Here is a 14,844-nt window from a genome sequence, read left to right on the forward strand (position 1 = left end):
ATATCAGCACACCAGAATCTGAACTCCTGACCGCTGTTACACTGTTTAAACTGGACGAGACCAGCTGTCTACACTGGACATAACAGACCATTGCAAGTCCATTTGTCCATCGTAACAGAGTACGTCAGAAATAGTGTGGCATCAGTTTACTGTCTGGGTTTTGTCGTGTAGCGTCGCGCCGCATCCAGTGTAGTATCACTGATTATAATGGACGTTCTATTGTCTTTGTCCAGTCAGTGTTATGAAATCGCAGAGCTCTGCCGCATATTCTCAGTGTCCCACGACCTCAAGCTTAACCTGACACACTCCTGTGCATGAACAACAACACACTAAAAACTCCTGGGTCAAAAATAACCCATCATTTTAACCCAACACAAATAACCCAGAAAAGGGGTTGAAGAAATAACCCAGGAGTTTTTAGAGTGAAGGTACTGGATGCGGCAGTTCATCGGACTCAGTGAAAGCTTGGTCGTAGATGGTTGGAAATTGAAATCCATGGCTTAGTGTGGATGTCAAACCTGACATATTACTTAACAGTTAGTTCATAGTCATGTGCCTCAACAAGTAAAGTCATAACATAATGATACATTTGCAAATCATTAGTTAAAGAATAATTAAAGTAGACAATTCTTCAACCCAGTGTGGTAATTAACACATTCATTACTATTAGTTAATAACATGTTATTAAGGAATTAATACATTATGACACATTTAATTAAAAACAAATTCATGTATTACTTAACCTATTAATCATTTAGAACCTTTATTTGTTACATATGCAGTAATCATTAATTAACGGTTTAATTCTTCATGAGTAATACATTTACACATGATTATCTGTGCATTAGTTAAGCATGAATTAATGCATATTAGTGCACCCGTATTGTAAAGTGTTACCGTTAAATCTTACAAATATTTCACAAAAACATTAGTGATTTGTTTTAAAATCTCTTAGATATGCAGTAATATGTTAAATGTTGTACAATCACAAAATGGAACAAACATTTTCACTTTCTCACATGTCATGTAACACAGGAGCAGCTTTTATGTGCCCTTTGGGACTCGGGACAGATTCAGGACAATGACGCATGCGAAACCAATCAAGCTCTTTTATTGCTTTATAACTCGGGTTTGCTGGTTCAGAACACATAGTGGGTGTCTGAAAGAGTATTACATGACACAAACAGATTGTATTAATGACAAAGGCAGCCTTTGGGACTATATGTGCCTGTAGGACAATACAATTCAAAATACGTTTATTTAATAAACAGGAAGTTACATGTGGCTGGGATTTACCGAATTTACTCTGTGCTCTTAGAAAAGAGACCATGTGATTTACTAGACATCAGACTGTTTCTGTGAACTGCAAATCCTGTTCGACTGGATCTGTACTATAAGCAGGAAGAGTTCAAGTCATGACTTCATAACTCCAACATCCCTCAGATGGTGAACATATATAAATTATGTTAGACTTTAAAGAGAAATTAAATAATGTTATATACACATGCTACACCTACAATTATGAAAATTAAATAACACTATCTTTTTCAGGATAATGAACAGCCTGTAGAATAAAGAAGCATCTCCAAATTTGCTGAGCACCTCGACTGTCTGACTCTGTTGATCCATCACTCAGCAGTATGGGTAAGAAAACAAAAAGATATGATTATTCACATTACTGAATGAGATTTGTTAATATGTTGCAGCACATGGATGAATCTGAGAAGGGCTCTTCTGTTTATTCTAGATCCCAATCTGACCATAGCGTTATTTGGAAGCTCTTCGGCAGTCCAGTTTCAACATGACAACATTCTACTTGGAGAAATACAAGCAGATATTGGAAATGTAGAAGTATCCTGGATCGCTCCTTCGCAGATGAAGATATCAGGACGTCGTGTCTCAGTGATCAACATGATTGGCTTACATGAGACTGCACTTGACCTGGATGCCCTCACTAGTCAACTAGTGAGTGAAAATAAAATGATCTCCTTCATCTTTGTTGTGCGACTGGGCCAGCTAACAGATGCTGATAAGATGGGTATTGAGTGGCTTCAGAGAGTGTTTGGTGACCGAGTTCTTCAGTTTGTGATGATTCTCTTCACCTATGTGAGCGAAGAAGAGTCTGACTCTATAATAGACGATCTGAAGAAAAACTCTGCTCTGGAGCGGCTGCTGAAGAAATGCGGTGGAAGATATCATACCTGCAGCAAGAACATGACCAAACAGTCAGAGATGAGAGACCTGATGAGCAGAGTTGAGCTTCTGTTTATTGAGAATAACCAGCAGTGCTACACTAAAGAGATGTACAATACTGCGTTAAGAAAGAGAGAAGATGTGCAAGACAGGACATGTCAAAGTGGTAAGAACACAGATTTGATTTCATTGATGTTATGTTGGTTTTCTGACATGTTTATTTCCCTCTGACTCAAACACTTCTATTCAGGATTTACTACGTGTAACAGATACTCAGTCAAGCCAAGATTCAGATGCTAAATTCAACTTTTAATAAAATAAAATAAAAACAAAGACAATCAAAAACAAATAAATCTCTCCGGTTATTATTAACCTTTAGGGGTCCAACGTGTTTTTGGGGCTCTTGAGATGTTTTGACGCCCTGACATCTGTGCTTTTTTCAGTTGCTTATAAACATATGAATGGCAAAAGTGCCATTACACTATTCAGCACAAACAGGGCTACCATAATATGTGAGCAACATGTATGTACATGTTTGTATTTTTATACAGAGAATAACGTTTATGCATGGTTGTTAAATTTTTTTTTTTTTAAATAAGCCTCTGAAATAAGGTCACAAAACACATACTTAATATGTGTCCACAAGACTTTTGACTAATGGATGTTATAGCCTAGAGTTTTTGCTTCAAAACAATGTGAAAATCATCCTGTCAACTCATTCACATAAAACTAAATCAATATATTGATGTAAATTGTGTAAGAGACTCTTGTTAAGAAAGGTAATATGCGTGGTGGCGTGAATAATGCTGAGATTCACACCTGAGAAGACAATGAAACCGCATAATGAGCCTTTCAGTCATGATGTGAGAGGGAACTACAAGAAAGAATGTGAGGACAAAATAAATAATATAATCCAAATATAAATGACAGTCAAAGGCACATTTTGAGTACACAGTCATACCTGGAAACACATTCTGTTTAAATAGGCTAGATGGGCCATTCTACAGAATTGGTTCAAAGTTAGAGTTGGAAATCTTGAAACCAATTTGTCTTTTTCCACAAATTTTGTATGCATGCAAATTGAATAATACCCAAGGTGCACATTTCTAGTAATTGTGCAGTTAATTCTCATACTGTATTTTTGGAAAGTTTTAGAAACTACTAAAACATACTAAAATACTAATTATTTGCACAACTGTCCTAAAACTTGTTCCCTTTTGTCCCAACTGTTTTGTCCCAACTGTTCCCTTTTGTCACTACTGTATTAACATTAATATAATGTCCACTTTTTACAGAAAACATGATTTTTGTGTTCTCATGTATAAATGCATTATTGCACAGTACGTGAACCAAATCTATATCTAATATTTTATATTATATATTTAACATGTGAGCATAAATTTGCAAACAAAAGCTTCATTGATGTGGCAGTAGTCTATTTTACAGTAAACACTTCGTAATCTATCCAAAACAGGTCAACGAAATATTGTCTAACATTCATATTACGTCTGTAACATATCGATTTTATGTTATTAATATAGGGCATATAAATGTTAATTTGCAGTTAAATACGTTGCTTATACAGTTAAATACGTTGCTTATACAAAGACATTTTATTTCAACATATTTCAGTCGATTTCACTCATCTCAGTATAGCACTATAGTATGGGGAAAGCCAAACTCAATGTGTACATGTTCCTGTAAAAATTGCATGTTTACTAATGAAACTGAAACCAGCACTTCTTCTGAGGTAAATTATTCAAGAATATTATATCGATAGTCCACTTTAGACATTCTACTAACTATAAGTAACTTTGCAACTACATGTCAACTAACTGTCATTAGCAGATTAGTAGACTGTCTGCTTAATATTTGCTAACACTTTATTTTGTTGGTCCCCCAACAGACATCTACTGACTATAAGTAACTTGGCAACTACAAGTCAACTTGTTATCCTAACCCTAACACCTAACCATAACCTACCAGTCTACTACAGTCTACTAATACTCTAATGAGAGTTAGTTGACATGTAGGGGAAAAGTTACTTATAGTTAGTATAATGTTTGAAGTGGACTATCGAAATAAAGTCTCACCCATGAATCTGATTAAACTTAATGCGTTTTATCGAGCTGATGTAAATGTTGACAGGTTTGCATGGGTCGCCTCGTTTCAATAGTGCGTGCTCCGTAGAACGATGGACATCTCTCTCTTTTCATATAGATTACATAAACAGAGAATATTTGTTTCCGTTTGAATTAGGCTAGATCATTTAAACATAATTTAGACACTTAAATGTTTATAAAGATATATTGCTCATGTCTGTGTGACAAGTATTCACTGAGTTTTGTTTCAGTTTAGAGACGTGCTCCAGAAAAAGTTCAAAGAGACTGAGAGGCAGAAAGCACACCCTGTTTGTTTTATTCATTTAACAAAAGCACAATGTTTTGCTTTGATTGTAAGTAGACGCATATAAAAGTAGGCCGTTTACAAATTATGTATTTATTTTGTATGTATATGACCATAAATGACAGAGTATTTTAAGTTTATTTTGCTACTGTGTGAAGAAAATCCAGCAAAATGTGACGGCACGTTTGCCAGCCCCTAAGGGTTAACTTAACCTTGGTTCCCTGAGATAGCGGGAACGAGCATTATCTCAGGGAACCAAAGTAAAATTAGTAAACGGAATGTTCCCTTTCAAAACGGTCTCTCACAGCACAGAACAGAAGCTGTCCTATGAACCCATCCCTAGAGCGCCACTACGAGGGCCCTAGGAAACATAGGCCAAACATAGGCCACAAGGCTTAAGCTTCAGGCTCAAGCTCGTCCTTGATCTCCAAGCTTAACCATAGGTGGCGCTTTGAGCACTACTAAACAAGTAATCCTATGGCTGATCGCCTAGGCCATTGTTTTAGTAGCTCACAGAGCGCCCTGAAAGCAGCAGGCTCTGGTCAGGACTCATCCATAACGTGGAGGAGTTTGGTTTGAAACACTTGAAGGACCCCCATTGTATGGAAAGCGGATCCAGCTTGACTGGCCACAGAGTAGGTTTTGAGACGGCCTCCGTCAACAATGGTGATGATAGGCGAAGTCGAAGATTGAGCGCGGGCCGAGTAGGGGTTACGCCATAACTGGTAAGTTCTTCATGAACCACCTAGCTTAGTTCCTGGCAGGGGGCTCGCTAATGGCACCCCAGCTGCAGGAACCATTTGTTAAAGCGGCTGTGAACAGGCACTTCCAGGGCCGACCACTCCAAACCAAGTTTATGACAAGTTTAGGCTAGGCCCTTAACATCACCTGGTTCCTTAGGCAGTAGGTGGTGGAGTCCTGCATGGAGTCCGACCACTCCTCTGTATTTAAAGCCACCAATGTCATTGGCACAAATTCTTTCTTGGAAAAGAGACTAAAACACCTGTACCAGACGAGGGTACTGGTCTTCACAAGTGAAGAGCACTGAGGAATCCCCTTTGCTGCAGGGAGAGTGAGGCACGTGGGATTTGGACAGGCGTGAGTTCACATAGGCCCTGTCCCAAATGGCACACTTCATTTGCACTTTCGATCTTGTGGACTTACAGTGGCTGCCGCGTGCGCGTGTCCGTTAAGTCCGTGAGACCATAGGGTGTCCCATTTGTAACTTTAACTCGCGAGCGCCCCCTCTGCGGTCAATTTGTGCCCTCGATGCGCACTTTTGCCGAGCCAGCACTAATGCGCACTCCGCAGCAGACTTCTTCCCGACTGTCAAAGCACCATTACGTCACGAAAGTGCGGACTCAGAGGAAGACTGCTTAGGGTGCCATTTGGGACAGGGCCTTAGTCCCTTCTGCTCAGCCCTGCAACTCCATTGTTTCTTCCTTTCAGGCTCCTGAAAGGGAGAGAATGGTGGAGAACAAGGGGCAGAGATGCTTTCTTTAGCGTAGCTAGGCGAGACTTGTGCTCTCGCAGGGAGGGCGGTCCGTCTATGATGAATGGGCTTGGCATGGGTGATATGCTCTTTTAGAGTGAAATATGCTCTATTAGTCTCACCTGATAGTCGCAGGGGAGAAGCGCCATTCTCAGCTGCTGTGCTGTCAGCGCCACTCTTGTTCTCGCAGTGCGAGCAGCTGGTCTTAGTGAGTGCAGCCACGACTTGGGCGAGTCCCAAGCAAGCTATGCACTTGGTGTGCTCGTCCGAGCTAGATTCGTAGTGAGACATTTTCCATCAAATGCCGCAACTCTTTTAGAAAGAAGTTTGCTCTTTTGAGCTTTCGCCTGATAGCCGCAGGGAAGAAACGCTGAGTCAGATGCGAGCCGTGAGCTGCAAGGCAACGTTAATCTTTTGTCAGCTGGCTTGCTTCGACAGCATCTAGAGAGACTTCTGTCTTCTTCGGAGTCAGTGAGGAGATGATCTTCGGGCTGAAGGAGAAAGATTCTGATGATTTGGCATTCGGCACGTACTTATTGGCAATCGGCCCCATCTGTTTTGGCAGGCCGAAATCCCATAGTTTTGTATAGTTTTTCCCATAGTTCAATGTGAGAGACTGTTTCAAAAAGAACCAAGAACTTCCAAAATCAATGAACAGACTTAACCAAACGAATATGTTACACCGTGAAAAGCCTTTAAAGAAAAAAAAAAAAAAAAAAGCTACAACAAGAAAGAGACTGTTATAGACTCCAATATGTTGGTGTTATGTTTTGTTAAATTAGACTATATAAGTATAACTTACCATCCTAAATTGCACTAGTATTTTTTAAGTTCAAAATGAAGTTGGAGATTAAGAAAACTGTACAGTCATATCAGTTTTCAACAAAAAGGAAATGTTATTGTTTGAGGACAGATTTGCTTTAACTTAAAATGTCAGTGCCATTTTAATATTTCTGTCACCTTTTCTGTTCTGTCACAAGATGAAACCACAATTATTGAAAAGAATATGGACTGCACCTCGACAACAGAGAGACATGGGGTAAGTGTTGAGTTAAGTGTAAAAAATAGAAAAGGAGCAGTAGTTAGAAAGAATTCCGTGGATGTAGACATAAAGCTTATAAAAGTGTTTCTTTAATAAGTGGTTCCTTATTATCATTCCTTCATTTGCATAATTTCTCTTGACCTTTTATGATATGAGTTATTTATAGATTTACTTTATAAAAATAATAAAATAATAAAATATTCTGCCTTTATAAAAAAAACACTTACATATTAATCTGAAATATATGATTTTTCACATTTTAACTGTCATGTAAACTACCTTCGAAAGACAGCTAATCATGTGCACACAGTTTGCTAACGAGCATGAAGGTTTCTTTCCAACAATCACTGTTTGCACTAAAATCCAAAGATTCATCTTTATTTCAGTGAATTGTAAATCGTTTTAAACTAACTGCCTTGTGCTGTATATTTCTCAGGAAGAGAAGCAATCAATAGATGCTGTAAGATTGGATCAAAAAGGAAATGGAAGGGGGGATGAAGTAGAGCATCTATTTCACAGGCTTCATCTTGAAAAAAGGCACCCCTTTAAACTTAGAGCTGCAGATGTTCTTCAACTAACTAAACATTCATTAGAGTCTTGTGAGTCTTGTGCTGAGGAGGACCTCATTCACACTTTCCTACAAAAACTGCTAATGATGAACTATAGAGCAAGATACATTAAAACTATAGATTCACAGGATGACAGACAACAAATAAACAATTACTTAATTGAAGATGATAGTGATGCCGATATTTTCGAGGAAATATCTTTGTGTCAAGCAGAAACAAACAGAAGAGATGTTATTCACCCAATGGATGTTCAGATGGTCGCGATTTATTATGCTGATAGTTTACTAAAGCAGCTCATGGTGATTAAACTGTCTCAGTGTCAGTACGCTCTGCCTCTGCTTGTTCCGGATCCATTTACTCAAGAGATTGAGTTTCCTCTCTGGACATTCAGACAAATCAACAAGAGCTGGAAGATGAAAGATACCAACAATGAAATCATCAGTAAAATCCAACCAGTCTGGAAGGCAGAAACACCTATGGTGGCTTTCTTCAGGTTTAGCTCATTGTCATCATCCAAATCTCAGCTGATGAACAGTCTGATCAATGAGAAACACAACACATTCTTTCATAGGAACTGTCCAGGCAGCAGCAACACCAGAGTACTGATGGATGGAGTGGTGGAGATCGCCTGGTACTGCCCCTCTGGGAAAGACACAGATAAATTTACTCAATGTGTTGCATTCTGCAACCTTCACGGCGACGCAGGAGCCAACGAGAAACAGCTGCAGATCCTCACTGAAATGTCCTCAGTCAATGTTTTTATCCTACCACAACTTGACAAGAAAGACAAAGAAAGTGCAGCAAAGATTCAAGAGCTGTACAAGGACAGAAAGCCACTCATTTGTCTTTGTACTGAGGATGAATCTAGAGTAACTGAAATAAGGCCAGGAAAATACAAAATTGGACTAAATAAGAGAAATCAGTCAGATGTATCTGAAGAACTCACAAAAGCTATAAATAAATGTCTCTCATTTTTTTCATCACAATCATCTTCTATTTTCAGTCTTGAAGATGTGTCCAAACACTCAGGTATCAGAGTAGATGAGGATCATGACAATGACTGCAGAAGAGGGAAAGAAGCAGCCCAGCAGATGATGGGTTTAGTGAAGGATAAAAATCTGACAAAAATTAAAGAATCGTTTCTGCCCTGTCAGGGGAAACTGTGGCATCAGTGGTGTGAAAAGAACAAAGAACTACATCGATCTCAGGGGAATGAAATAGACATGGAAACAAAACAGAAACAAGAAATGAAGAAAATCCGTAAACGGCAGCATGTGCTGAACATTGGGGAGTTCATGAAGTTGTTTATTACCGAAATGAATTCACAATCTCCAAATGAGAAGACTTTTTTTCTGAAATGGCTCGCAATCCTCCTGGATGAATATACCTCAGCTGACCTTTCTGCTCTACATTATAAGTATGATGAAAAATGGTCAAAAGTCAGAGCTGAGCAACAGATGTCCAATGAACACACAGAACTTGATAGGATAGCAGAAGAACTTCAAGCTGCAACCTTTGGCTTGGAGCACATCCTGAGGGAGATCGGTCAGATCTATGAATCATGTAAATCAGTGAATGGTAACAAGGAAGGCCTACCGTGTAATTTTACTTTCCTCCCGAGTCTTGCCGCAGACATGATGATCTCTGGATTTCCACTGGAGCTGATGGATGGGGATGCTGCTCATGTTCCTGTGGTCTGGGTTACTGCTGTTCTACATGAACTCATCAAGAAACTGGGAGACAAGAAAGTCTTTGTACTGTCAGTTTTAGGGATTCAGAGCTCAGGGAAATCCACTATGCTGAACGCCATGTTTGGACTGCAGTTTGCCGTCAGCGCTGGCAGGTGCACTAGAGGAGCTTTCATGCAGCTGGTCAGAGTGTCAGAGGAGATGAAAGAACAGCTGAAGTTTGACTATATTCTGGTTGTTGATACTGAGGGGCTTCGTGCTCTAGAACTGTCTGGAAGGTCAACAAGACATCAGGACAATGAAATGGCCACATTTGTTGTTGGTCTTGGTAATCTGACATTGATAAATGTCTTTGGAGAAAGCCCATCCGAGCTGCAGGACATTCTTCAGATCGTTGTTCAGGCCTTCATGAGGATGAAGAAGGTCAAACTGAATCCCAGCTGTATGTTTGTGCATCAGAACGTATCAGACATCACAGCTGGAGAGAAGAACATGGAGGGAAGGAGGCGGCTGCAGGAGACGCTGGATGAGATGACAAAACTCGCTGCTAAAGATGAAGTCTATGATGCAGAATGTTTCAGTGATGTCATCACTTTTGATATACAGAAGGATATAAAGTATTTTGGACAGCTCTGGGAGGGCAGCCCACCGATGGCACCACCAAACCCATCATACTGTGAAAACATCCAAGAGCTAAAGGCAACATTTTTTGGCCATGCCTCAAAATCAGATGGGTTAGAGTTGACAAACCTAAAAGATCGTATTAAGGATCTCTGGGAGGCTTTACTGAATGAACGGTTTGTGTTTAGCTTCAGAAATTCTCTGGAAATCGCAACATACCGAAAACTGGAGACAGAATACAGCAAGTGGTCCTGGAGTCTTCGCAGTGCCATGCTGGAAATAGAGAACAAACTCTACAACAACATAGAAAATGGAACCATTGATGAGGTTTCAGAAAGCAATCTTCAAGGAAAACTAAAAGTGAAAAGTCAAGAAGTAGAAAAATCAATGTCAGAATTTTTTGAGAAAGACAAAGATAAAGATATACTGATACAGTGGAAAGCATCATTTCACATCAAAATCCAAGACCTTCAGGAGAACATTGTGAGAGAAACGAAGAGGAAATTAAATGAAATTCTTCAGCAGCGAGATATGAAGAAAAAAATTGATGCTCAGAAAACACGCCATGAAAATACTCTCTTGGAAAAGAGCAAAGAACTTGCAATGAAACTCAAAGACAAAGCAAATGATAAAACAATCCTGAAAAAAGAGTTTGATTCATTTTGGGAAGAGTGTGTTAACAAGATTAAGACAGAAACTCCTTCAATCAAAAACATTGATGTATTAAAAGACATGGAACAACTTCTCAGCAACTATAAAAGTTTCCCTGTAAACAACTGGAAGCAGAGCACCGATATTTTATCTGTGAAGAGTTATTTAAAATATGAACAGTTAAAGGAATGTAGCGGAATTGCACAACATGTTAAAAAAGCCTTCAGATCAGCTCTACTAAAGTTTGGTAACATTGAAGTTGAAAACCAAATAAGAACTTTAGTCAATGACATTGCTCAACAAGCACACACAATGATCATGTCGTATAACATTGCAAAGATGGGCTACAACAAAACCTACATTCAAGAACTCGCAGATTATATCAAAGCCAGAGTAGTAGAATATGGGCAAGGTTCCAGGAAATATGTGTTCACGAAGCAATTGTACATGGATTTGGTCATTTCCATCTGTAAGAGAGAAAACAAGTTAATTACTGACCAGCACAGAAAGTTCAGGGAAGCTAACGATCCTGTTTTCTACTTTGAAAAGAAGAGCAAAGAGTACTATAGTATTTTCCAGAAATACTGTCAAGGTGCAACATCAGCTGCCATTTTTGGTGAGATCATCTGTCAGAAACTGAAAGAGCCCATTCAAAAGAGTGTCTACAAAGATACTGCCAGAGATTTGACTGATGAAATTAAGACAAACTGTGAATCGCTAAATGGAAACAGATCTAAACTAGAGAAACACATTCTCAAGACTCTGGCAGAAGAGGAGGATTTTCACAAATACATTACCTACATTCACAGTCCCAAAGATCACTTCAAGAGTTTCATCAGAGATGAAGTCAATCGGTACATAACTGATAACTTCAGTGTCAGTGTTCGGCCCAAGATGAAGGAGAACATTAAACTCCTGCAGCAGAAGATCATGGCAGCGGCTCACAGAGCAACTACACGGGTCAACACGACCAGCGGAGATGTTCAGAAGTGGTTAGATCACTTCACACTGCAGCTCTCAGATGTGCTGATATTCTCTGTAAAGGATCTTAGTGGAGTGAGCCATGATGGTGTTGATGACTTCAATCTTCTAGAAGATGTGATAAGCAAAGAACTTGGTTCAGTGTTATCTGAAATACAACATAAATTCAGCACAGAGAAATTTCCAGAAAATCTGGAACATAAGGACAGACCAGATGAGATTCTGATTGATCATCTCTGTCAGTGCTGCTGGGTTCAGTGTCCGTTCTGTGCAGCCACTTGCATCAACACTGTAGAAAACCACACTGAAGATCACAGCGTTCCTTTCCATCGAGTTAATGGACTCACTGGATGTTGTTATGAGGAAACAGAGTGTCTCAGTGCAGATTTTTGCACAACATTAGTGAGAACTGATAAAATGTTCTATACAGGTCAGTGGATTCCATGTAGAGAATACAGAAATGCAGGATATGTTTACTCTGAGTGGAGCATCACTCCTGACTTCTCTGAGCTGCCATACTGGAAGTGGTTTGTGTGCAGATTTCAGAAAGATCTGGAAGAATACTTTGAGAAAAAATTCCACAGGTGGGATGACCTTTCATACGGATGGAGCCAATACTCAAAAGAGCAAGCTATCGAGAGTTTGGATGAGAGTTTGGATGATTACATCTACTGACAAATGAAAATGAGTCGTGTGTAGGTCTCTAATTCATAGACCACAGTTTGAAATGAGTTTCTGAAATTTAGGTCTTTACTGTCTAGAATCTTTTGGGGGTTTTCTTCCTATAAATTACATTAAATATGATACTTACAGAAAGTAGTTGAGAAATAGTTATGTTAGCTTTTAAGCTATTATCAAAGATTAAACAAAAATATTATTGTTTGTTCGTTTATAAGAGATCAAAGTATTGAATTTTATGAGTGAATAAAATCTAGGTGGGTGACTATCTAATATTGTGATTTCGTATTTAGAATATGGATACTTCCTCAGAAAATTGATAAATATTAAAGGTGTACTGACTGAGTATAACAGAAGCTAAGAACATTATTGAGTAAATGGTAACAAAACTAAAATAATAACATGTCATGTCTGCAGTGTGCACTGGGACATTTGAAGAGTTCAATGACTTGATAAAGTGCCATCAGTGTATCTTCACTGAGAATTGTTGTAGAATGTAATTTGTTTACTGCTGTATATTAATTTACATGTGCAAATTAAAATAAAAAAAATTCAATGATTTAATCAAAAGTATTATTTAACTGTGATTTTTACACAATGTAGAAAATGTGTTGATTTGGTTGATTAGGCTTTTATCTTGTGTAAAGGGGTGGTTGATTATGAGTTCACTTTTCTAACTTTAGTTAGTGTGTAATGTTGCGGTTTGAGCATAAACAACACCTGCAAAGTTACAACACTCAAAGTTCAAAGCAAAGGGAGATATTTGCTTTTAAATAAATAGTTTTTTAAGGACTACAACAAACGGCTGGTAGGGACTACACGACATTCCTCTCGGGTTAGTGACATCACCAACCCTAGAATTTACATAAACCCCGCCCCCGGGAACATACAGTCCATGTTGAGAAGAGGAAGTGTTGTTGTAGTCGAGCACACTTGTGAGTCACCTCAATCCGTCTTTTCACGTAACACTACATTAACACGTTCCCACACCAGCGATTTTATAGATTTTCATGACAGAATATACTAATTGAAGATAGTTAACTCCACGTCAGCAACATACATTCATCAACTAACCATTCAGAAACGTCCTGTTGCATTCTACATGTCACTTCTTCTTGAGTCTCTCCATCATTGTCCGACTCCAGTTTAAACATAAAAGGAAGAACAGAAAAGAAAAAAGGGACAATTTTAACATGCTGTAAAAAAATATCTGGGGGATATTCATAGCTAAAACTTCACAACACTCTGGGGACAACAGAGAGTTATTTTACATATTGTAAAAAGGGGCATTATACCACCCCTTTAAAGGAACACGCCACCGTTTTTTGAAATGTATTCACCGTCTCCTCTACATTTAGATAGGTGGGCAAAAGCATTTTTGTTTCAGTGCATGCATTGTCTTAGTTTGGCAGCGCCGCCGCTAGCTTAGCTTAGCATAATGAATGGAATCATTTGTTGCCAGATAGCATGTCGTGTGTAAAAGTTATACATAAAAAATAAAAATAAATTACTTCTTGTGGCCTACGTATTCACAACGAGTACAAATAGCAATGCAAATTAAGACTAGACTATTTCCTAGGCAGATATGGACTATATTAGGGTGAAGCACAGGCGAAGCACTGCTACTTGGGCGCAGAGATAACATAAAAGTCCATACAAAACAAAAGACACAGAACCGGGATCGTGGCAGCAGGTTTCATCAGTTGTCTGTCCGTTTTATGGCTTGCAACCAACGCCTGCGTTTACCTTCAAAGTGGGTGTTCCACTTCTATGTAAAAGCATTTATTCATTTTTCAAATCGTCTGAGAATGACTCTAGATTCATGTAAAGCGACCATGACACTTGCAGTCCATTAACTGTTGGACGTACACAGTGATATAACATTAACTAGTATGAAGGTGATCTCCATGCATTTAAACACTTGTCAATCTCTAGGACATTAATGCAGACAAAGCAATGCTCCTGTTTCCACTTGAGGTTTAGACAACTGTGAGAACTGAGATACATAAACACATAAAGGTACTGGAAAAACACTCTGTTCACAGTTTAACCTCAACTCTAGACAAAGGTGACAGACTCTGTTTATCACTGGCTGTGAACTGACCAAACTGGAACATGTTTCTGGTTTTGGTTTGTGCTTCAGTTGAGTTTAACCACATGGTGTAGCCTGTGTCTTTTTTTCTGAAAACAAGAAGTCATAAAATATAATAATAATAATAAATTATTATTATAAAAATGGTCCATTACTCATGCTAGGCCATTTTTACTTAATTTTGTCCATTTAATTTATTGTTCACTATAATCACATATTATTATTTATTCATTTTTTACATTATTTTCTACCTGTATTTACAAATAAACATCTAAATGAACGAGAGACCCTTTATCAATGAATCTGACACTGATGCTTAATGTGTGATTGAGTTCATAAAATCATAAACTCCTAATATTTTTTCCCCAGCCAATAGCAAACGTTAAATAGCCAAGACTTTAAGGTTTGTGCACATAAAGAAACTGATCAAT

The 14,844-nt window shown here is 38.5% G+C and overlaps 2 protein-coding genes across 2 annotated transcripts; both read left to right on the forward strand.

Annotated features, from left to right (window-relative positions):
• Positions 1-894: 894 nt before the first annotated feature.
• On the forward strand, positions 895-7,263 carry LOC306988207 (GTPase IMAP family member 7-like; the record flags this gene model as incomplete). Its single annotated transcript, XM_079593011.1, has 3 exons — positions 895-2,359; positions 7,072-7,130; positions 7,231-7,263. Exons 1-3 carry the CDS (start codon positions 1,714-1,716, stop codon positions 7,261-7,263), a joined length of 738 nt encoding a protein of 245 aa, XP_079449137.1. The 5' UTR covers positions 895-1,713.
• Positions 7,264-7,455: 192 nt separating this feature from the next.
• LOC306988277 (interferon-induced very large GTPase 1-like) lies at positions 7,456-12,882 on the forward strand. The gene has a single exon (XM_079593096.1). It carries the CDS (start codon positions 7,786-7,788, stop codon positions 12,316-12,318), a length of 4,533 nt encoding a protein of 1,510 aa, XP_079449222.1. The 5' UTR covers positions 7,456-7,785; the 3' UTR covers positions 12,319-12,882.
• The last annotated feature ends 1,962 nt before the right edge of the window (positions 12,883-14,844 follow it).

Source organism: Phoxinus phoxinus, assembly GCF_949152265.1.
Source record: "Phoxinus phoxinus genome assembly, chromosome: 20".
Classification (NCBI taxonomy): Eukaryota; Metazoa; Chordata; class Actinopteri; order Cypriniformes; family Leuciscidae; genus Phoxinus; species Phoxinus phoxinus.

Bases quoted from the DNA above. Each gene is read 5' to 3' on its own strand.
- LOC306988277 (XM_079593096.1), top strand. From the start codon at position 7,786: ATGATGAACTATAGAGCAAGATACATTAAAACTATAGATTCACAGGAT.